This window comes from Ochotona curzoniae, unplaced genomic scaffold (genome assembly GCF_017591425.1).
Source record: "Ochotona curzoniae isolate NIBS_2020 unplaced genomic scaffold, NIBS_Ocur_1.0 contig_3527, whole genome shotgun sequence".
Lineage (NCBI taxonomy): Eukaryota > Metazoa > Chordata > Mammalia > Lagomorpha > Ochotonidae > Ochotona > Ochotona curzoniae.
Window position 1 is genome coordinate 1,930,606 of NW_024465897.1, and position 22,979 is coordinate 1,953,584.

At 57.2% G+C, this 22,979-nt stretch overlaps 3 protein-coding genes across 4 annotated transcripts in view; 1 reads left to right on the plus strand and 2 right to left on the minus strand.

The window, feature by feature from the left end:
- Positions 1 to 2,134: 2,134 nt before the first annotated feature.
- On the minus strand, positions 2,135 to 5,840 carry FEN1 (flap structure-specific endonuclease 1). Its single transcript, XM_040981995.1, has 2 exons — positions 5,743 to 5,840; positions 2,135 to 4,341 (listed from the first exon to the last, which is right to left on the minus strand). Exon 2 carries the CDS (start codon positions 4,317 to 4,319, stop codon positions 3,177 to 3,179), a length of 1,143 nt encoding a protein of 380 aa, XP_040837929.1. The 5' UTR covers positions 4,320 to 4,341; positions 5,743 to 5,840; the 3' UTR covers positions 2,135 to 3,176.
- A 260-nt stretch (positions 5,841 to 6,100) lies between these two features.
- TMEM258 (transmembrane protein 258) lies at positions 6,101 to 9,673 on the plus strand. The gene is made up of 4 exons (XM_040981880.1): positions 6,101 to 6,183; positions 8,363 to 8,472; positions 8,964 to 9,099; positions 9,570 to 9,673. The coding sequence occupies exons 1-3, from the start codon at positions 6,181 to 6,183 to the stop codon at positions 9,088 to 9,090; spliced, it is 240 nt and encodes a 79-aa protein (XP_040837814.1). The 5' UTR covers positions 6,101 to 6,180; the 3' UTR covers positions 9,091 to 9,099; positions 9,570 to 9,673.
- A 2,624-nt stretch (positions 9,674 to 12,297) lies between these two features.
- MYRF (myelin regulatory factor) overlaps positions 12,298 to 22,979 on the minus strand; it is a 28,172-nt gene continuing 17,490 nt past the window's right edge. Inside the window, exons 9-27 of one of the 2 annotated variants that reach the window (XM_040981881.1) lie at positions 21,614 to 21,690; positions 21,375 to 21,485; positions 20,948 to 21,038; positions 20,428 to 20,628; positions 20,110 to 20,221; positions 19,657 to 19,766; positions 19,020 to 19,180; positions 18,868 to 18,940; positions 18,550 to 18,638; positions 17,840 to 17,908; positions 17,349 to 17,429; positions 17,076 to 17,161; positions 16,771 to 16,968; positions 16,282 to 16,533; positions 14,503 to 14,605; positions 14,219 to 14,293; positions 13,874 to 13,979; positions 12,663 to 12,737; positions 12,298 to 12,512 (exon numbers count right to left, since the gene is read on the minus strand). In XM_040981881.1, coding sequence (XP_040837815.1) covers positions 12,432 to 12,512; positions 12,663 to 12,737; positions 13,874 to 13,979; positions 14,219 to 14,293; positions 14,503 to 14,605; positions 16,282 to 16,533; positions 16,771 to 16,968; positions 17,076 to 17,161; positions 17,349 to 17,429; positions 17,840 to 17,908; positions 18,550 to 18,638; positions 18,868 to 18,940; positions 19,020 to 19,180; positions 19,657 to 19,766; positions 20,110 to 20,221; positions 20,428 to 20,628; positions 20,948 to 21,038; positions 21,375 to 21,485; positions 21,614 to 21,690 — 2,151 coding nt within the window. In that variant the 3' untranslated portion in view covers positions 12,298 to 12,431. Of the gene's footprint in view, positions 12,513 to 12,662; positions 12,738 to 13,873; positions 13,980 to 14,218; positions 14,294 to 14,502; positions 14,606 to 16,281; positions 16,534 to 16,770; positions 16,969 to 17,075; positions 17,165 to 17,348; positions 17,430 to 17,839; positions 17,909 to 18,549; positions 18,639 to 18,867; positions 18,941 to 19,019; positions 19,181 to 19,656; positions 19,767 to 20,109; positions 20,222 to 20,427; positions 20,629 to 20,947; positions 21,039 to 21,374; positions 21,486 to 21,613; positions 21,691 to 22,979 lie in introns of both variants that reach the window. The other variant, XM_040981882.1, reaches the window with a different exon arrangement.

Here is a 22,979-nt window from a genome sequence, read left to right on the forward strand (position 1 = left end):
CATGCCGCCTGCAGTGTCCTGGCCGGAACGCTTCGAGCTTTGTCAGAGCCAGAACGAGGGGAGGACAAGTTGGGCCCAGCTGGAGAACCTGGCTTCAACTTAGTAGAAACCTGAAGCAGAATCAGAATTCTGTGTTACCCTCCTCGCCCCAGGACAGGTGCTGATCCCAGCCCAATGCTCTTCCTGCCGCCCAGGTCTACTCGTGTTTGCACACTGCCAAGCCAGCTGGCTTTGCCTCCAGACCGCCTGATCTGGGCACACCAGCGGGGCTCTACTGTGCCAAGCCCAGGTCCTCCGAGTACCTGGACCACTGTGGCCTTCTCTCTCCCAAGCCTGTCCCCATGTGCTCTCCAACGTGGCCAGACACGTCAGTAACAAGCAGCTCAGTAAACTCTTAAGCACATCTGCTGACAGAGGAGACAGGCTCACAGGAAGTCATCTCTGTCACAAAGATTGCGACAGAATCAATGTCTTTATTTTTGTTACTCCTCTATTACTTGGCCAAAGGCGCCTTCTTTAACCAGTCTCTTTGGTGTACCAGTTTTGTTACCACATCCCAATGAGGTAAAGCCGAAAAATAAAGTTAATTTTGACCAAATGAAGGCTGTTTGTGTTGGTGAGATTTCTGTGTACCCAGGATGCCCCAACTGCTCACCTCAGCCTGTGAATTTGAATCGGAGGATGGCAGCCTAGGGAACCCCCCAGGGGAAGGCAGAGCCCGGCCCAGCGGAGGGCACCGTGTCCCAGTCCTGAGGCAGTAGTTGTCCTCAGACCTGTCAGGAGAAATCACAGCCTCCATCCCACACCTCCCCTGGGCAAAACCATGACAGCAGCTCAGGACAACAATGAGCTTCCTGTCCGGTGCCATGGGAAATTAATGAACAAAGCTTCTAGAAAAGACCTAGCAATCCAATTGTAGAAAGCCAGCTCCACAGTTGACAGCCACGGGAGTAGCCCACAGTTCAAGTGAGTACTGGACAGTGGTCACTCCTGAAAATCCTGCCCCCAGGTCCTCTCGCCAAGCCTGCAGGCTTAGACCCAAAGTCCTGAAATCGGAAAATAGGACTCAAATAAGCTGTGTAGCTTGGTCCAGTCTGGGAAATGGGCCTTGGTCCTCAACTGCTCAAGAAGGACAATTAGTGAAATGAAGGTTCCTGCCCTAGGAAATGAATTATTTTTGGCTAAAATTGATTTATTTTGAGAGAGATGTGCTAGTTCACTCCCCAGAAGGCGGTAACAGCCAGTGCTGGACCAGGTCAACCCTAGGCACCTTACCTGTCCTGCCTGAGTGGCAGGGGCCCAAACACTTAAGTCACCTGCTGCTGCTCTTCCCAGGCCATGAGCTGGATACAAGTGGACAGCACCCACAGGGGATGCTAGCACCGCAGGCGGTGGTTTTACCTGCAAGACAGCAAAGCCAGCCCCAGCACCTTCTGCTTTATCTAGTGACATAGAATGTCTCATCCGTTGATACACTTTCCCAGATGGTCAACAATGGTCATGGCTGAGCCAGGACTACAGAGGAGTGGCAGCAGCCCAAGCAGCTCCCAGGGGGCTGCAGCAGCCAGCCGCCACACACAGGATGGGCTTACCACGCTGTACCACAACATCAGCCCTGGAAAAGAGCTTTGTTCGGTGCAGTTTTACCCAGCGCAAAGCCATGGCCAGGGAGACTGTCCCACCTGCTAACACCAAACTTCAACCTTCAATCTAAGATTTTTACTTTAGAAAAAAACATTCTACTCGACTATACACTGACTGGACTGGTGTGGTAGCCTAGAGGCTACTCCACTCGCCATCCATCCCTGCTTGTGGCTTGGGAAAGCAGTCGAGGAAAGCCCAAGGCCTTGGCACCCTGCACCCACGTGGGAGACCCGGAATTGGCTCCTGGCTTCAGGTCAGCTCAGCTCTGGCCATTGCAGCCACTTGGGGAACGAGCCAGTAGATGCAAGATCTTTCTGTCACTCCTTTTCTCTGTAAATCTGACTTTCCAATAATAAATAAATCTTAAAAAGAAAACCACTGTCCTCGATCACTTTCTAATAGCAGAGATAGGAATACTAATTTAAAAACTCAGACCCACCAAGCTGTGCCAAGATCCTAAAATCTCTAAGGTTCAAAAAAGACACACCTCTTTGAGAAACAGCAACTTCTATTTGATGTCACAACAAGAACAGGCAAGAGCTATCTGCATAGCAATTCTTGGCGATTTGTAAACAAAGCAAATGCCTGGGTATTGTGAACTACAATTTTAGCGATTCTCCATGGAGTTCCTTTATCTCATACATGGTAGGTAAAGGACTAGGAATTCAATTGATTCGTTAACATGTTTTTTCCTACCCAAAATACTAGAGTTCTACCCTAAGAACTTTGAGCTTGCAGGGTCCATCCAATGGAGTATGGCGCCCTCTTGTGGCCACACTCAAAACATGCAGCAGTACATTTCCGATTGTTTTCATGGCACGCGAAGTTCTGGTTACTTTCATCATTTTATTGACTTTTGTTTTCCTCTCTTTGTATCTAACACAAAAACAGGACATGGAAACCAGTGTCTTACCCCAATGTCTCCACTCCGTGGACTGTCTCAGAAAGGCAAATAACCAATTTAAAGATTCAGATCACATAGCAAGTTCAAGTTTCTACCCATCTTAAAACAAAGCCAGTAACCAAATGCACCTGCTCTTCCTCTTCTCTCGGGTGCGTTCAGCACCTGTTATGACCGGCTCTTTCTGATGCCCAGCTTCGGGGTGAGGGAGGGTCCAGGCTGACCCTGAGAAGCGCTCTGGTCGGCTCCCACCATCACCTCCCACATGCCGCCAGATGGTCAGCCAGGAATTTATTTCCACATTGTCTTTGATCACCATTTCTCTCCTTCTCTAAACTTGCTGTTGTCACTTCCATGTAACAATGGATCCAGTGTCCATCAAACTGCCTGAGAAGTGGTTCGAGCCTGACTCATTTTCCTGAGCTAAAAAACAAAACACTTTTATGTCTTCCTGCCAAGAGATCAAGTGAAAAACAAAACAAAATCAAACAAACTACCAAGAAGGGTGGCCCTGCGAGAGCAATGGGATGCCCTCCCCACCCCGCGGCGGATCCCCTAGCTGCAGTTCCGGAGGGCACATACAACAAGGCCAGTGTTCTGGGGTCAAGGAGACACAATGACAGGGAGACATTTATTTCCCCCTTCTGAACTTCCCGGCCGCCCCCATCTTTGCCTTCTTCTTAGCGGATGCTTTGGGCTCCGGCTCCTTGCGCTTGGCCGAGGAGAGCGAGCCGGTCACCTTGAAGAAATCATCCAGGCGGCCCTGGGTGCTGCCCTGGCGGCTCTTGCTCAGCCGCCTGACGCCACTGCGGATGCGCTCCTCCGAGAACTGCTTCTCACCGCACAGGAATTTGACCAGCTCCTCTTCGTTCGGCTCGCTCCACTTGAGCTCCACGGACTCTGGGTCCAGCACCTCGGGCTCCAGGAAGAGCTGCTGGGCCTCCTTGTGCAGCCAATTTTCGGGCACGGGGTACTTGTTGGGGTCGAGCCGTCGCACGATCTCCTCAATGCTCTTGTGTTTCTGGATGAGGTCCACAGCTCGCTTGGGCCCGATGCCCCGGATGCTCTCACAGTAGTCGCTGCCCAGCAGGATGCACAGATCCACAAACTGCGCCTGGTTCAGCCCCAGCTCCTGCAGGATGCGGCTCAGGTGGAACTCCTGGATGGGCAGCTTCTTGGCCTCGCTGGCCGTCAGGTGGCGCATGAGCACGGGGCTGCCGAAGGTGAGGCAGTCCATGTCCTCGGTGGCCGCGGCGTAGACCTTGCCCGCCTTCACCAGGGCCGCGCAGCTGGCCTCCGCCTCGCTGGGGGCATCGAGGTACGGGATGCCCATGAGGCTCAGCAGGTGCTTGCACTCGTCGTTGTGCTGTTTGGTGACCTTCACCAGCCGCTTGGTGAATTTCTCCACCTCCTCCTCGGCCCCGGCAGCCTGAGCCTGCTGCAGCTGCTTCTCCGCCTCGGCCCGGCGCTCGCTGCGCTTGGCCAGCTCTCCCGACTTGAGCTGCGGGGGCTTGCCGTCAAAGACGTACACGGGCTTGATGCCATTCTCCATCATGCGGATGGTGCGGTAGAACATGCCCATCAGGTGGCTGGTGGTCTCACCCTCCTCGTTCTGCAGCACATCCCCGCCCTGGCGCACGGCGATCAGGAACTGATAGATGCTCATGGACGCGTCGATGGCCACCTTGCGGCCGAAGTAACTCTTGATGTCATTCTCTCGGATGGCACTGGGGGCCACGTCGGCAATCAGTTTGGCCAGGCCTTGGATTCCCATGGTGACACTAGAGGAGAGAAGGCTAAAAAAAAAAAACAAGGAGGCAAGTTAGGCGGGGGAGGCCCAAAGGGAAGAAAGGTTCTGACACCAACTGCAGGTCTCTGATATGCAAAAGATGAAGGACCGAAAAAGTCACCAGCACTGGAGGAAAGAGACCCTGCTATGTTGAGGAGGAGCTTTTGTTGCACAGAGTAGTGTTACCTGTTGCACAGGAAGACTACACAACCCAGAGGAGGCCAGAGGACGATGGCTGGTCCGGCTCGGGTTCAGCACTCTGGCTTGCGGGCTACTGGCGGCGACACCAGGGAACTGCAGAAGCCGTCGAGCTGGCACGGTGGCTCAACAGGCCACTCCTCCCCGTATGGGTGCTGGTTCATGTTCCAACTGCTCTCCTTCCCATCCAGCTCCCTCACGGCCTGGGAAAGCAGCAGGATGGCCCATGTCCTGGGGATCTGGCACCCACATGGGAGATACGGATGGAAGGGGAACTCCCTGAGCCTATGGAACGGGATTATATCGTGGGGAAAAAAATTAAAATGCCAAGGACTTTTAAAACATCTGTGGCAAACCTGCATTACATGTATATAGTTTTTATTTAAGCTTCCACCTGCTGGCTCACAGCCTACAGCCTCTAACAGCCAGGGGCTGCGTCAGCAGAAGAGGAAGTCAGGAAACCGAAAACTTTAACCATCACCGCCTCCGCAGGGTCTGCACTGGCAGGCTGCTGGGATCGGGACGCCAGGGACCGATCCTCTGCGACACAGGCCCCTCAGCAAAGTGTTCCGAAGGCAGTGTTGCCCAAGGCACCGTGGTCCAAGGCCTGGCCCAGCTAACGCCTCAACTTTCACCCCTTGGTATTTCTTCAGCGGCACCTAACAAATTTTCCTGCACTGCACCGTGGCAAGTGTTCCACACCAAGAATCCCCCATTCCCTCTCTCCTGCCCCGACAGCCATCCCTGACTGACTGGGTGGGACCCGGGTGGAGAGGCAGAGAGCAGCGCTAACTTGCGCGCGCCCTCTTCCCGCCAAACTCAGCCCTCCTTCACGGTCCATCTCCTCCTCACTGCCTCGCCTCCCCGAGGTGCTGGCAGCCATCGCGCGGGGCGGGAGACCCTCCGACAAGACCCGGGCGCTGCAGGCGGAACCCACCCTCTCGTCGGGGCTGCACGGTGACCCCGGGTGCCCAAAGCACGGTAGGCGGCCCTGGCAAAGGGGCTCGGCAGGCAGGGTTGCAAACACGTCTGCACAGCCGAGGTCTTGGGTAAAATGCACCGCGATCTTACAGTGGAAGTTACCCTCCTCCTGCAAGTGGCGGTCTGCAGGATATGCTCCAAAGTCACGAAGGGAAGTGGCGGAGTCGCCTGACAGCGATTCCCAAAAAGGACCCCGTCGGCCTCAGAGCTGCTTCCCACGGAGCCTCACCTGGCCTTCGGGGCGCGAGGCCGGGCAGGTAGCGCTTATCCAGGTGTTGCCCAGGACAGTCCGAAGCCCCGCTCTCCTCGGCTCCGTCGCCTTCCAAAGCCCGCGCTGCCGTCACGTGACCTGCCCGCCGCGCACAGCCTCTTGGGCAGTGTAGTTCGGACTCTGGCTCTCAAGGACACCTGCTCTCAAGAAAAACAATTTATCTAAAGAGATTGGACTCTCCGCACGCCTTCCCTCTCCTCTCTATCGCTTTTCCCTACTTTATCCACATCAGGCCCCACAGGTCCCAGCTCCAGGCACACCTGAAACTAAAGGACTACAAATCCCACAATGCCACTTCCCCGGGGGGCACGTTCTCTTCCGGCTGAACGCGGCGCCTGCTCCTGCCGACGTGTTCTTCCGGTGGCGGAGCGGCGGCTCTACCCTGTACCGGGCACAATGGTGAGAGGGACGAGGGGAGCTGGGAAGAGGGCTGTGAGGACGGCTCCGGGTCTGAGGCTCAGCGCGGACCTTCGCGGAGGCTTCGGAAGCCCGGGAAGCAGGGGTTGTGACGCTGCTGGAAGCTCCGGCCTGAGCTGGGAGGCGAGAACGTCTCATCCGGCTTCAGAGCTTTCCATTTGATAAGGGTGCGGGGTGCGCTTCGAATTCCTGCGGACTTGTTTCTTGGTGACCTGTGATATGTGGCATCTCCACCCAAAAGTTCTTCCCCGACCGTGCATCCGTGTCCTAGAAGGCCCTGGTCATTTTTTGGGGGGAGCACTTGGCTCCCTTCTCTTGGGAGAGCTCCCCCAGCCCCTGTGCACGCTCTCACCATTTGATTTTTTAAAATCTATTTGTTTTTATTGCAAAGTCAGATGTACGGAGAAGAGGAGAGATAGGGAGGAAGATCTTCTGTCTGTTGATTCATTCCCCAGTGGCAAGGGCTGAGACAATCGAAGCCAGGAGTCAGGAGCCTCTTCTGGGGTTCCCACTCGGGTGCAGGGTCCCAAGGCTTTGGGCCATCCTCCATTGCTTTCCCAGGCCACAAGCAGGGAGCTGGATGGGAAACCAGCGCCCATATGGGATCCCAGCTGCATGCAAGGCGAGGACTTAAGCTGCTAGGCTACTGCGCCGTGCCCACCATGTTTCTTGACCTGATTTTCTGCCATACTTGCTAGTGATCGTCACTGACGCTCCTCCCGCTCTGGGGTGATGTCTACAAGGCGCTGTGCTCCCAGTGCCCCAGCACAGGCCTGCCACTGGATCCAGGCTCCATCAATGGCCACAATTGTCTTCCTTTGTAGTAGGGAGGGTGAAGGGGGCAGGGTATCATCGTTTATGCAATTCGATTCCAGTGTCTCTTGGAACAATGGGGTCCATTTACTTCAAGTTGTTATGTTCTGGGTTTTAGAAGCGTGGCCTGGTGGGTGACAATGGCAGTGAACATCTGTACAGAACTTGACGTTTTCAGCCTATTTCGCAGGTATTAGCTCATCGTCTTTCCCCCTGCAAGCGGTCAGGGGAAACAAGCCCCTGTTGAGTGGCGCTAAACTGGATCCTGGGACACTCACCAGCTTTCATCATGGCTGTTTTTGTGGACTATTTTTACTAAGAGCCTGAGTTTGAACTGATAGCTTTGGTTTGTGGGTCCTGACAAGCCCTAGCAGTGTGGTAAGAGAAATACTGAATTGGAAGTCGAGGTATGGCCACCAGCCAAGGATCTGTGCCTTGCAGCAGAGTATCTGTAGGCACGAATCCACAAAGCGCTGAAAACTGTAAGCAAACTTTGTCTTGTTTGTGATTTTGTTTTTCCCCCCAAGCAGAGAATGTCTTTCTTTCACCACGTTACCGCATTGCGTTTTGTCAGGGCCGTTGGCATCAGAAGATACTAAAGATGCTTGGTCAGCCCACCTGCTACTTTCTGTGTCTCAGCCTCTTAGCCACCCTTCTCGTACCATATTGAAAAGTGCCACTTTAGGATTTTGCTTTGTTAAGATTTATTTTATTTGAAAGGCAGAGTAACGAGAGAGAGAGAAAGAAGACAGCTCCACCATCCACAGATTCTCTCCCAGTATCCACAATGGCTGGGACTGGGCCAGGCCAGACCCAGAAGCTCTGAACTTCACTCCGGGTCCGTCATGGTGGTGGCAGGGTCCCAGCAGCCGCAGACTCCGACTTTCCACTCAGTCACTGGTTCCTGTCCCAGCTGCTCTACTTCTGATCTAGTTCCCCGCAATGGCCTTGGGAAATGACTCAAGTATTTTGGCCCCTGTTACCAACACAGGAGACCTGGATGAAGCTCCTGGCTCTTGGCTTCAGACTGACTCAGAACTGGCCATTGTGGCCACTTGGAAAGTGAGCAAGCAGATGGAAGACTCTCTTTCCCTTTTTCTCTGTCACTGAGATTTAAAAAAAGTAGAGCATTCCAGAGTGGAATCCTGTTACTATTTACATAGCATTTACATTGAATTAGGTCTTATAAGTAATCTAGTAGTGACTTAGAATGTAGAGGAAGATGCGTTTGGACAGTATGCCATCCTGCCTAAGGGACTTGGGCATATGTGGCCAACCCCAGTGTCCCTGGGCTGGGCTCGGGAACTCCTTGCTGGCTCTGATCTCACACCCTCCCTGCCGCCCCCAGGAGCTCGAGGCCATGAGCAGATACACCAGCCCGGTGAACCCAGCCGTCTTCCCCCACCTGACTGTGGTGCTATTGGCCATCGGCATGTTCTTCACTGCCTGGTTCTTCGTGTATCCTTTCACCAAGTGGGCTTGACCTTATCAGCTGGGTGGATGAGGGAGAAGCCTCAGTGGGGACCTGCACCCTGCCAGTCTTGTGCATGAGATCGGAAATGGGAGGAGAGCAGGTCCGGTGATGCCTGGGAGAGCTGTGGCCTTATTGTCCAGGTTCAGGGAAGCTCAATGGGCATCTTCAGATGTCCAAGATAATGGGCAGAGGGTCTCAACTGAAGCGGAGGTCGGAGAGGTAGAATGGTGGAGCGTACTCCTCTCCAGAAGCCTCAGGGAGCTGCATGACGTGGGGCCAATCTCGTCTATCCATGAGTGCTGGAGAATGGCGTGGAGCACCAGGGTAGAGCCATCTATTGGGCTCCCTGCCCGCCACACTGAGCCCACCAGGCTTCCCCGAGAGCCCTCTGCACATTGCTTGGTCCCCAGAGCAGCGCTGGCCAGGCCCCTTGATTTCTGCAGTCCAGCTGCTTCTCCCTAACGGCTCCAACCAGCTACGAAGTCACCTCCACCAAGTACACCCGGGACATCTACAAAGAGCTCCTCATCTCCTTGGTGGCCTCACTCTTCATGGGCTTTGGGGTCCTCTTCCTCCTGCTCTGGGTCGGCATCTACGTGTGAGCTACAAGGGTAAGAGCTGTGAGAGCACGGGATGCCTGGAATCCCTCCCCATAGCCACACCAGTGGGATCATTAGGCCAGACCCCCGGGCTAACGGAGGCCACTCAGTGATCAGAACCACGAAAGGCAGGTGGCTGCTTCCTGCCACGCATGGGGATCTGAGCCAGGTGGGGCATACTTTGTTGAGTTCTCTGCAGTGCCCAACACCAAGGCCTCATTCTGACTTTGGGGTGGGAACGGGCTTCCTGGGGTCCCATATACCAGTGACTTGGAGGCTGCTGGGAAGTGAGCTCTCTGGAAGGAATCAGGGTCAGGGCCTTCATATCTGTACAGGTGATCCCCTTACCAGGTCACAGGGAGTCCACTCTGGTGGCTCATCCTCAAAGGGCAGTGCTTGGGCCTGCCCCAGATGCAGGGTGTCAGGGAGGGAGGGGTACAAGAATGATCTTTGGTCTCATGTAGATACCCCTCCCCTTTCAGGTACCAGCCACGGAGTCCCCACTTTTGTAGATTCATCTTTTTTGTTTTCTGTTTTTTACTATTGCTGGAAGTGTCCCACCTGCTCTCACAATAAAAGCAGATGTGTGACGGTTCTGTCTGTTGCCCGTGCCGTAAAGAAGACCTACCTGACTTCCCAGTCCCACTCTTTCCTGTTTCTTACTTACCTGTCATACAGCTGTTGCTCCTGGAGGCCGAGGGCCATGTGGCAGGGCCGTCCTGTCACTGGATCTAAGGCTCCCTATAGACCGGAAGGGTCGGAGTCTGCCCCTTTGGCTGAATCCACCCTTCCTAGAGACCCACACCAGTCACTTCTGCCCCAGGCCAATGCCCTCTTCTGGGCTTTGTTTCATGTGTTGGCTAGGTGGCTATTTTTACCGCAGGTGGGTGGTGGCAGCAGGCGGGCAGGGCGGGCATGGCCAGGGGAGAGGCTGCCGAGTCCTTGCCTGGCCCTGGTAAGCAGGCTGAGGAGCACCAAGCACCCATCCGGTTCAGAGGCCGGGACCTCCACAAGCGACTCCCTCTCCCCACCGGAACAAAGGCCAGAGCCAGGGATGCAAGCTCAGATACAAAGCAGCATTTATACATTTATTTATATACGTATATTTACTTCAGAAGAAAACAGGTCAGGGGACAGGAAGCAAGCAGGCCTGGGGCTGCTGGCCTCTGCCCACCTCAGCATCAGAGTGTTTGCATGATAAATACGAGTCAGGGCTCAGAGGAGCGGGAGTTATGTGGGAGGGCGCTGTATGCACACGCGGGCTTCAAGGGGGGCTGCACTGAGAGGCTGTATGTACAGCTTGAAGCTAGGGGGAGATTAGCCCAGTGGCTACAGGAATGAACGCCAAAGAGGAGAGAAGGGAGGGACGCCGCTGAACCCTGGCAGGGCAGGGCGGGCCAGGCAGCCAGCCTCCAGCAGGTGGCCTGCGAGCTGTCCCTGACCCTTTACCTTAGGCTGAAGGCAACTTTGGTCCAAAGGTGACCCCTCAAGCAGCTTGGAGCCCCAGCGACTCCTGCAGTGAGGACCCCTCCCCAGGCACAGAACAGAGCCAGCTGCTGATGGGACTGGAACTAGGCCGCGTCCAAGCAGGCTCCAGGGGGCAGAAGGGTACTTTGCAGTGAAGACCTGGGCGGGGGGGGGGGGCGCCCAAAAGCCCACTCCCCTTCTCTGCACTGAGGGAAGCCAGAATCCTATTACAAAGGATGGGACTTGGCAGTTTTAAGGCATTATAAGAAGGAAGGGGAAGAGCAGAGGAGTCTTGAGCGCTCCCCTTCCCCCACACAGTGGGCGGTCACAATCCCTCTCAATGAGTGAGCTGAAGAGGGGCGTGCTGAGAAAGGGTAGCCCTTCTGTCCCAACACACACCCCTGGTGTTTCCCTGTCCCATGGTTAAGTGCTTTGCTATCTGTGACAGAAGGCAACCTGCAGTTCATTGGTTTCTTTGAGAACAGACCCCATGCAGAGCTGTGAGAGATGCGGCCATGGCGGCAGGGCCTGATTCTCCAAGAGTTGGGAGGAGGACAAGGAGAGCGGTTCCCTTTCCTGTTTGCAAACCTGTGGCAGACACGGTTGACGTGACTGCCTCACCCCGCCTGGGAGCTCGAATGTGGCCGCAGAGTGCCCCCAGCACCACGAGGAAAGAACAGCTTCCCTAACTGAAGGCTACGCCTGCACTCCTGGGAGGGGCAGACAGAGACAGGGCCTGCCAAGCAGGGCTCCCTCCAGCTTAGCTGCCCAAGCTCAACAGGTGAGCCTTTGATTTGGGGAGACAAGGCCACCCGTGGACAGGAGTGGAGGAGGAGACCAGGGTTATGGCCAGGAGTGGACTAGGTGTCAGGCAGCCTGGAGAGCTCGGAACCTGGGCCCCTGTCTGCTAGTGTCACCCCAAGGCTGGGACCCACTCTGGGCTTCTGCTCCTTCCTGCCCTGGCTTAAGTGCATTTAATCATTACTTCACTAATAACAGCAAGTACTTGTGCATCGCCCACCAGCCAAGCCCAGCTGGCTGCAGATTCCTGCTCCTCTGCTCAGACGACAGGTGGACTCTGGAAGCTCATGGAAGCACAGGCCATGGGTCTCTGTGCCTTCTGGGGGACCACATGGAACTCCCCCTTCCAGTGTACCCCAGGCTCAAGGATCTACAGCTCACCTGGCTTACCGACGCCCCCAGCCCAGACCTGAGGGCAGCTTCATCAGGCACTGAGTAGACTTAAGGCACAAAATCTGTCTCCAACCCATCCAGGGCTGGGCTGGGCTTGGTTCCTGGGGGATTCTGGGAGCCAGGCTCTCCCAAGAAGACACGTCCTGGGCCACCCTTAAAGCTTAGAACTCCAGGTCCAGCGTAACAGGCAACTCCCCAAAAGTCTACTGCCAAGCATTCCCCCGTATTGCAGCTTTGAAGCTGAGAGCTGTCTGGCTTCTGCTCACTTAGGTGCGTGTGGCCAAATCCCTAAGTGTGACCCCAAAGGCAGGCAGGTCTCCAAGAGGGGTAAACTCCCATCTCAAAAGGGGAGGTCAGGGAAGCTGGGCTCTAGACAAGTCAGGGTGGCAGGCTTCTCCTGGCCTCTGGGACAGCTAAAGCCAGCCTTCCAACCAGTGTTTCTGGAGGGATGTGACAGGGTTCTGACCTGGCGCAGGAAGTCTGGCTTCCTCTGTGCCAGGTGAGGGATGCAAGCAGGAACAGCAACTCCAGTGTGAGGACTTCCAGTTTCACTAGTCCCAGGAGGGCCGGTAAGCGGCACAGAGCTGGCCGGCAGCAGGCTCCAGTGTAACACCCTAGTGTCCAGTGTAGGATGCGTGCCAGGGACCCCTGGTCCCCAGCCTGGCACTGCCCTGGAGGGCAACTCAGTCACACACGCGGTAGAAGTGGAAGTAGTAGTCCGTGGCTGGCTGGACAAGGGCCTCCGAGCTGCAGTTGGCCTGACCCTGGAAGGAAGGGCAGTAGGCATCGGTAAGGCAACTCTGGGGCAGTGCAGGACACTGCGCCCCAAGTCCAGCCATGCCCTCTGTCTCCCAAGCCCCTACATCAGATTGAGGTGCCTGACCATGCACAGAGTGGTGGGTACCCGTGCTCACCAGCAGTGCCACCCGGAAGTGGTAGGTGAATTCGCGGAAGGACAGGATGGTTACTGGCCATTGGTGTGAGGTGCCCTGAGGGGAGAAGGCAGGAGGGTCAACAGGGCACTCTACCCACAGCCCACCAAACATCCCTCGCGGGGTGGCCAGTGCAGCCTAAAGGCCTGCAGTGTTTGAAGCAGAGGGCTCCAGTGAGAGGTAGCAGGGAGTACATGATGCTTAGAGGAACATTGGCAGCCACCTGCTGCAGGCTACAAATGTCCCTAGAGTCCACAGCCACCTCAGTCCAGTGCTGCCTGTCTTGTCGCCCTGTGTTGCTTCTTACCCACTGTGTTCCAAGCACACTGACATCACTACCATCCAGTGAAGTGGGGATGCTCACATTCTCACTTTAGAGATGAGGAAACTGAGTCACATACCTAAAATTCACCCAATGGCAGAGCTAAGGTCCAAGCCCAGGCCTGTGTGGCTGTCCCCTCAAAGGGAAGCACAGGCCTCAAAGGGAAGCACAATGCCTTTCTCCTGAGCCTAGGGAGTGCGTTTCGGGAAGTGGGAGCCTGTGTTCACGCTACCTGGGTCTCCCACAGCTGGGAACACAGGGCCCAAGATGGGAACTACTCATTGACAACTCACAAATGATGAGCAGTTACCACTTCTTCCCTCTACTTGTCCAGTCTTCTCCCAGGGCCTCAAGCTCAGGCAGAGGCTAGTCCACTGGCCCCAGGAGAGTCCTCAACTTGTGGTTGTCTGCATAGCCAAGGAGGAGCTGAACGGTGACTGGGCCCAGCCATCCAGTCGCAGGCAAGGACGTATCCCTGGGCATGACTCCCAAGAGCTCTTCTGAGAGTCAAGAGCTGACTGCCGCTTCCCCTCCCGAAGTAGTAGGCAGAGGCCCCTTCCCGCCTCTGCAGGCTCCAACCACCCCACCTCCTTGACTTGCTGCCCCCTGCCCCAGGCTTCCAGGGCACCCTCCCACCTCCACTATCACACTCATCCCAGGTTCATCCTTGCTGAATTTCATCACCAAGGTGCCACCACTGCACACACAAAGTGCTTGGCAGGGAGTAGAATGAACAAACAGGTGGGTATGCCCTCTGCCCCCCACGTGCCCCCTGAGATGATGCCTCCTTTCCAGCACCCCCATCACTGGTTTGTGAGCTAGGGAGAAAGAGAGCTCCAGGGCACGCCTAGCCCACCTTCCAGCCCCCTACCTGGGTGTCCTGATGTGTGTGGAGACTCTGAGGGAAGCCCCCCTCATCACAGGGCTCCTCCTTTGACGTCAGGCTGCACAGCACCACAGACACGGGGGAGGAGGAGCTGGAGAAAGGCACAGTTAGCAAGTCCCTGGGCCTCGCTCTTCCACCCCACTCCCACCCCCAACACAAGCCTAGTACCCCAAGTCAAAGGAGGGCCAGGCCCTTCCTGCCCATCCACTCATCGGCTCCTCACAGCCTGTTCACCATGCAGAGTGGGCCACCCATGCCTCAGGCTGTCCTGCAGCTCTGGGGGCTTCTCCATGGTACCTGTCCCCTTTTCCAACCCCTGTCAGCACTTACTTCATCTGCAGGGTCAGGCTGAGATGCAGTGGGGTGCTATTGCTGACGGGGATGTGGTAAGTGAAGTTTCCAGGCCTAAAGGGGCAAACCACTATCTCAGCCCATTGTACCCTCAGGAAGCCTCCCCCTTTGACTCCTCACCCCAAGTTTGTCCTGGGATCCTTCAGACGCTTGGAGAGGGGTTGCCCTGCATTGTGTGGGAGGTCCCTCCCCAGAGGGAGCAAGCTCGGGACACCTGTGCACGTGTCACCTGAGGGGAGCCCCTGGGGTCAGGCACAACTCACCTGCACGCATCTGCCTGAGCGCAGTATTGGGAGGTGATGGGCATCAAATTTTCCAGCACCTGGATGGAGGTCAGGGAGGGCACTGGGTCTGCAAGGAGAAAAGCTGTTGGGGCAAGGAGATGACAACACCAAGAAGCACAATCAGTCCCCTCCACTGCCACACATGCATCATGCATGCCTTCATTTGACCGACTCTCAGCATCTCTTCCAGATTCGGACAAATGGCCAGAACCATGCCATAGTCCTTCCCCAGCAGCCCTCAGAGTAGCTCCCAGCTCCCGCAGGCCTGAGGTCTGCCTCCCACACAGAATCCAGGACCCACCTTCCAGACCCCTTGCCAGTGGGTGCAGTAGCCACTCACAGACCTCCGCCCCTGACCACACATCTCTTCCTAACTCTGGGTTCACGATTTCCCTTGGTAGCTCAGGACCGTGGGGGAAGCACAAGAGAAGGCTCTCCAACCCGAGAGGCCACCGCCCAGCACGCCTTGACATGCACCCCACACTGGATGACTTCACTGGCTCCTGGTTAAGGAGTGGGACTGGAGTGTACTGGACAGTGGGAAGGGAGGCGTTCTCTTGCTCATTTGAGTTCACCTCCAGGATCACTGCTGCCTGATCCTTCTATCAAGGCAGGAGGTGTCGAGCCCCGAGGCACAGCACAGGGAAGCAAGGACTCCAGCAGGATCCAGAACACCCCTGCAGCCAGGGACAGGTGCCCTTCCCACTTCCTTTCTGGGCAAATTCAGATGTCCTTCAGAGACTGCAGATTACCTGCAGGCAATCCCCCACCCCACCAGTCACCTCCCCACTGGAGTCCAGACCAGGCCCAGAATTGTCTGCCTGTCCCTCGACCCGTATCCCATGGCTGTTTCCCTCTCTGCAGACTCTGGGCCCAGGGGCGTGGCTGTCCACTCTGTGCCTGCAGAGCCAGGATATGGCAACAACCCATGGAGAGGCTGCCTGGGAAGTATCCCGTGGGGTTTCCCCACCACATGCAACTTCAATCTTTGCAAGCCTCAGAAATGTCCATTTCCGGGCTTACTCTTTATCCTGTAAGCCGCAAAATCTATCCAGGGAAGTTGCTGAGCTGCCAGACCAAAGCCAGAATCTTAGACTCTCCTGGGATGCTGGGACAAGCCCAGAGACGCCTGGCAAGAGCCGAAGCTGAAAACCTCCAGCTTGTTAAAGGCATTACCTGTCAATCAAAGGACCACTTCCTTAGGCTGCACCCGTTCCCCTGGGTCTGGAGGGTGGTATCCCATAACCCTCCCCTTCCCGGGTACAAGAGAAGCCAGGCAACAGGGAGAGGCACCCTTTTTCTCCCGACAGACACAAGACGAATACAGAAACATTTCTTCCCGACCTTTCCCTTCTCTGCCCACTCTATTCCTGACTGTGTCTCCGTGATTTCCTCACCTTTTAAATAAAAAACCCACAAAAGCACAGAGAAAAGCATGGGGAGCCCTGTACAGCACCTTTCTCTTCCTGGAATGGTGAAGAGACCAGGCTTGATGGGCAGACCTGGCATGAAACCGCTGATGGGCAAGTCTCCACCTAAATCTGCCATTCCCTCACTTGGTACTGTCCTTGCTCCAGAGTTGTGAAGATGACAGAATACCATCTCTATGGGGCTCTGGCCCAGCTGTTGACACTGCAGGCTCTGCAGGTGTCTGCCTGGCACTTGTGGACCCAGGCAGCCATGTGACTGGGCTGAACTGGGCCCTGGCCAGTGAGCCTTGCGAGTTGGATAGGGAGTGTGAGGTGTGAAATCAAGTACCTGGCTGGCCCTGGGCCTGAGTGGGCTGGGCAGGACCCAGGCTGGGTTCCACGGCCCCTCGGCGGGCCCGACCATGAAAATCAAGACTCGGGCTGTTCTTGGCTTTGCCCTGGCTCCCAGGAAAGGGAACTGCAGGGCTGGCCACGGGCTCCAGGCTCTTGGGATATTTTGAGTGGTCAATGCCATTGGCTGAAAGGCCCCAGGACTTTGCTTTGATGTTGGTGAAGGGCAGCAGGGCCATTTGGCTGGGGCCTGTGGATAGAAGCAGGGACAGGCTGAGAAGAGGGAAAACTGGCTGCCTCCTGTCTGGCAGTCTTCAGGGACCCTGGATTCAGTGAATCCCATCAGTATCCTGGTCCCCCTGAGCACAGCTCCCCCCAGTCTTTTCCCAGAGCCTCATTCTGGGCTCCAGGAGATCTTCCCACTGGGGAGTCTCATCCTAGCTCTACTCCTCCCCCATCCCAAGCCCTAGCCCTGAAGTAACCATACCTGAGCGGTTGCTAGTGGGGCTGGGACTAGGACTGGGACTGAGACCATGGCCAGGGTTAAAGCTGGGGCCAAGACTAGAGTGAGTGGGAGTGCTGGGGCTGGGGGAGGAGCAGCAGACGACAGGGCAAGGACGGCTGGAGCACAGGTCCAAGGTACGGATGGCTGGACCTGGAGTGGAGCTGGTCAGGCCTGTGGTGACTGAGATCCAGAGACTGTGTGAGCTAGAGAGGAGCAGCAGGCCCCCTCCTTCCCAGAACACAGCATCTCCCCCACCCTGGGCCCTGAAGCCTATCCCAGACACTCACCCAGAAGCAAGGAGGGTACATCTGGTGGTAGCCCTGTAGTTACAGGGGTTTGTCGGAGCTGAGTGGTCCCAAAGCTCTGGCTGGACCTGCTGGGGATGGGTGAGCTGAGCTCAGAAAGACTGAAGGGCTCCCAAGGGGGAGGCCTGGGACCAGGGGTGTCCCAGAGAAGCAGGAGGGGCAGGAAGAGGTAGACAGGGAGGGAGGAAAGGAGGCAGGCAGAAGGGCAGCAGGAGCCAACCAAGGGCGGGGCGTTTGGTCAGATGACAGACGTACCATGGGCACATGGCCTCACTCCCCCCAGACTGCTGGGGCCGGAGCAGGGCCAGGAGACAGGAAGTGGACACGGCAAAAGAGCTAAAGGCAGCAGAGACAAAGGGGCAGACAGGCCCAGGGCAGGAGAGAGAGAGAAAAGACACAGTCAGAGATGGCCCCGGAGGATGGGAGTGACAGTGGGCAGAGCCCAGATCCTGCCCCAGCCCCTCTCTCCCTCCCCACCCCCATTCCAACCTGGGCCCTGACTCTCAGAGACCCAGCTGGTGACCAGGAGGAACACTGCACAAGGGCAGAAAGATACCATTGTTGTCAGGGACCGGGAACAGCTGCCCGCCCTCCTGGAGACCCCTCCTATCCACCCCGATGTACTCCTGACTGCCTGAGAGCCTGGGGTGAAGCCCCTCAGAGGATATAGCCTCCATGGCTCCTCCTCAGAGCCCACCTGGCCTGGCAGCCTGGCCTGCTCAGTGGCCAGGCCTCCAGCAACATACCCGTCGGCATCCACCAGGTCCTCTTCGGTGCGCAGGCTTAGCACATACAGTGTGGACATGGATACCACGCTAGGAGCCACAGAGAAGGGTCACCGTTAGAGCTGGGGCAACTGTCCAGCATCCTTGCCCTTTCTCCTAGCCCTGGGGCTGGGCTTCCAGTGATGCGTGTAAATGGGTCTTCCCGTGGGGGCTGGTGCTGTGGCACAGAGCTTTAAACCACTGTCTACAGCACCAGCATCCCATATGGGTGCCAGTTCAAGTCCTGGCTGCTCCACTTCCACAGCTCTATGTGTCTGGGAAAGCAGTGGAGGATGGGCCCAAGTCCGTGGGCCCTTGTACCTGCAGGGCAGACCCAGATGAAGCTCCTTGCTCCTGACGTTGGCCTGACCCAGCCCCAGCCAATGTGGCCATTTGGGGAGTGAACACAAGATAGCAGATCTATCTTCCTCTCTCTAATTCTGCTTTTTCAAATAAATTAAGTTTTTTAAAAAGAAAGAAAAGAAAAAACAAACAAAATGAAACCTGGGACTCCCCAGCTGTAGGAAAACAGAAAAAGGCAGTCCATCTTCCCCAAGACCTCAGCCCCTTGCTCTCCTATGCCACCTATTCCTTTCCAAGCCTGGCCACCCAGCCTGAGTCCACAGGCACCTAACGCCCACGGCACAGTTCAGCTCCCAGGCAGCAAGCTCAGAGCCAGAAGTACAAGTTACCTGAAGGCCATGACCACCACCAGGGCAATGATGGTCCCTTGCAGGAAGCGCTGGCTGATGCAGGCCTGGTCTGGGACCATGGATGATGACTATGGACCAAGAGAAAAGGAAGAAAATGCAGAGGCAGGCAGACCCAGGGAGTCCACGGCCCTGGCCACATGGGCTCTGCTGGAGGTGGCAGTACTAAGGGCGAGGCTGGGCCAGAGGGAAAGGGAGAGCTGGGGGAGGGACGTCAGGGACAACGGGAGAAATGGGAGCTGGCAAGGGGGACCATGGGGCATGGGAAAAACCCAGGTCCATTGTGCCCCCCACCCTCACCTTGCTGGCCACTTTGGGAGGTCTCTTCTTATGGGGGACACTGCCTGCCCGGCTGAACTGGCTTCCTGCATGGCTGCAGCCAGAGAGCAGGGGTTAGCGCTGCCTCTGAGGTAAAAGGGTCTCCCACTCTCCCTCACTCCCTGCCCCACCACCTGAAGGCACCCGAGCTGCCAGTGGACTTGAGACTGTCCAGTCGCCGCAGCTTGGCCAGCTTGTGGCTCCAGCGCTCCAGCTCGTCGATGCGCGTCTCCAGGTTGTCCGTCAGCTTGCATAGCTCCTTCACGGCACCGACATTCTCCATGAAGATGCGTTCCTGCCACGGTCACAGGCCAGCCTTGAGGGAACGTTCGGTCCTCGGGGAGCCCCAGGCTGTAGGCCATCAGGGAGCAGGAAGGGAGCCCCCCTTTCTCCAGCCCAGTGTCCACTCCCACAGCCTCAACTCCGCACCCTGTCACAATCAGAGCCTGTCCCTCTGAGGAGCAGGGCATGAGAACACATGACAGGTCTCCTTGGGGCCAGGTAAGCTACAGCCATCACCCTCGCAGCACACCATGCTCTCAACCCCTCACACCTGCTCTCACACTTCTGTTATGCCTCTCCCCTGCAGTGGTTCACACAGCCTCCAGTGGCCAAATCCTGCCCTTGACACTCACCCACTGTGAGAGGGGCAGGGCGGGAGGGCATCTGCTGGCCTATACTCTTCAGTGCCCGGGGCTCCAGAGAGATGAAGCCCCAGGTGACCTGCCCCATGTGCAACCCGGGTCCCCACAGCTGTGCTGCTCCACAGACCTTGTTCACAACCAAGAAGTTCTCTATGGTGTTCCCGTTGGCAAACACCATGTCCCCCGTGTCCTTCACGGCCTCGGGCAAAATCTCCTTCACGTCCTGGGCGATGACGCCTGGGGAGGCACAAACCACGGGCAGGCTCGGGGCAGGCCTGGAAATCTGGGCTCCAGTGCCAAGAGAGCAGGGGCATCCCAGTACCAAGCATTCCAGAAGGAAGGAGATCAGAGAAGAGGGGCTGCTGGGAGGGCGAAGGGTCGGATTCCGGGGCAAGGGAGGCCCAGCGTCGCAGGAGCAGAGCTCCAACAGTCAAGAGGTGAGGCTCTGGGAGGAGGGTTTCCAGGGCCCAGGGACACAAACCCACCAGAGCACCAGGGAACAGAGCAAGGTCACTGAGACCTGATGTTATAGGGTTCCCAGACACCCCCAGCCCGAGTCCGCACCAGGCCAGTCACCTACCTGTCTCAGGTGTGGTGGCCTCGATGCCAGCGCTGGCTGCAAACTCGGGCTTGTACCTGTAGTGCACCAGACGCATGCGCGAGATTCTCTTGAGCTGCTCGGTGGTATCCACCTGCAGGACAACCAGGGCCCAGACTGAAGCCTTGCCCTCCTGCGATTGCCAGAGCAGGCCCTAACCTCCCCACCCCACCCCACCCCAGACCCGTGAGCCTACAGAGGGGATCCCCTGCTGCCAGGGGAAGCTGACTGAGATCCAGCGTCAAACCTTATGCCCCACTCCTGCCTCCAGCCTCTCCACCCCCCAATCCCCACCCCCACCTCCTGCACGTGCTCCTTGGCGCGCAGGTCCGATGGGTGCATGAGGGAGCCCATGACCTTGACATTGCCATGCACAACCAGCGCCTCGTCAGGACGGTCGGTGTTGATGCCCACGCGGCCATGGTGGAAGACAGTGTCGGGCACCTGGGCCCGCTGCCACAGCACGTCACTGTCGCTCTCAAACTGTCCTGGGTTGGAGGCCTGGAGGAATTGGGGTGGAAGGGAGAACCTACTAGGCCCTGGGGAGATCAGGATTCCTCACCCAGCCCTGCCCTTCTTCAGCTGTCCTGCCCACTGTGACAGCTCTGAGCCACTTACAGGATCCCAGAAGGCAATGAGGTCTTGTCCACCTGCCTGCTTTCTGTGTGAAGATGTAGCCCAGGGAAGCTCATGGCCAATGCCCAGCAAGATTTGCACTCTGGCCCCTGACCCCCACCCCAGCACCCCAGTATTTCTCCTAGTGCTGTTTCTTGTAACCCCAGGTAGGACTCTCGACACTTGAGAAGAAGGCAGTGCTCACCCGTACGATGATGCGCTCTGAGATCTGGGCAGCCAGCGTGTAGTTCTGGTTCTGTGCGTGAGCCTGGAGGGCCACCACCAGCATGAAGTACCTGGGACACACAGAGCTCTCAGAGGCACCCAGCACCCTGCACTGCCTGCCTCACCGGCCCTCACCCTGTTACCCTTCCTGGGCCAGAGGAACAGTAGGAATACAGGTCCCTGTTGCCATCTCACCCCAATGAGGTGAACATTAACAGGGCAGGAACCTGAGCCTCCAGCAGGGGGCAGAAGTCACCAAGGCCACAGCTCTGGCCCCCATTCTTCAGCTGGTCAAGGACTCTGGCCCTTGGCTCCCTTATCTGTGCAATGCGCCCATCCGTAAGCCCTGTGCCCAGCCTGCTCCTCTGGAGTGCAGGGTCTCTAGGGCAGGGGTCCATGCTGCTCACCTTTGGTCAGGGTTGGGCTTGCCCTTCTTGCGCATGTTGTTGGCTGTGGTCTCACTGAAGTGCAGCCGCCCCACAGTCACCTTCGTGACCTGCTCGGGGGGCAGGGTGACTCTGCAGGAGAGGGGCACAGCGCTCAGGGGTCAGAGGACACTCTGGGAGTGTGTCTGAGCCCCGTCAGTTCCCATGCTAGCTCACAGGGGCAGGGTAGGGAGGACACCTGGCAGGTCTTAGACACTCACGTGACAGGGTTGAAGGGCCGCTTGCTCCGATCTGACTGCGACTGTTCAATGTTGATGGACTGATTCAGGGCCTCCAGCTGGTAAGGACAAGCCTAGTGACACCTCAGTGCCACTCCAGTCCCACCCTCCATCGCCTTCCCAGCGCAGAGGAAGCGGGGCAGCACCTGCTGTCTGCCTCACTCCCACAAACTTCAGGCCAGCCTCCCCGCATCTGTAGCACATGCTCAGGTTTCACAAACCCCCTTGACTTCCGCCCAGGAGTGCACACAAACAACTCTGACACTCCTGCACCACATGGCCACCTTTGAAAGCCCTGACCCACACACTCCTGCCCACTTCTTAAATTAGCCCCAAGCACACCCACTTGCACTCAGTACACATCGGGCCCAGCCCATGACACGGACACACAGACCCAGCCACCTCTAAGCAAGGGTGTGCACTGGAATAATGGATGGGGTGTCCCCAGGAGAGGGAAGGCAGGTGAGGACAGGGAATGGGCTGAGAAGCGGGAGCACCAAGTGGCAGGGCTGGAGTGAAGGGCCTGATCCCCAAGACCCCAAGGACTCAGTTTAGAAACCAGGGGCTATGCTGGAGAATAGAGAGCTTTGAACCCCAAGCCTCAGGTGGCAGGATCTGGAGCCAGAGTGGAAGCTGCAATGGACATTCAGACAGGAAGGGTAATGACCCCGGCCAGGGGAGAGGCAGCAGGGAGACAGGGAGGGGATAGCCCAACCAAGCACATAAATGACAACGGCCAGGGATAACCAGGTTTACCAGGACATGGCACCCTGTTCCCTGAGAAGGGGACCAGGGAACCAGGGAGCTACTCAAGGGGTCAAGAGATGGGTCTTGCTTGGGAACACAGGCTTAGGGGACACCAGGGAGACAGAACAGAGGCAAGAGCCAGCTTGAGGGCACAGGCCCACAAAGAACAGGCAGCGGCGCGGGCAGGTGTAGCCAGGGTGCAGACATACTTCACCTTGAGGTCCTTCAGTGCCTCTGCCCAGCCCCGGCTCCTGGCCCTCCAGCCTCCCTCCCCGTCCACCCAGCCCCGGCTCCTGGCCCTCCAGCCTCCCTCCCCGTCCACCCAGCCCCGGCTCCTAGCCCTCCAGCCTCTCTCCCTGTCCACCCAGCCCCGGCTCCTGGCCCTCCAGCCTCTCTCCCCATCCACCCAGCCCCGGCTCCTGGCCCTCCAGCCTCTCTCCCTGTCCACCCAGCCCCGGCTCCTGGCCCTCCAGCCTCTCTCCCTGTCCACCCAGCCCCGGCTCCTGGCCCTCCAGCTTCCCTCCCCATCCACCCAGCCCTGGCTCCTGGCCCTCCAGCCTCTCTCCCTATCCACCCAGCCCCGGCTCCTGGCCCTTCAGAC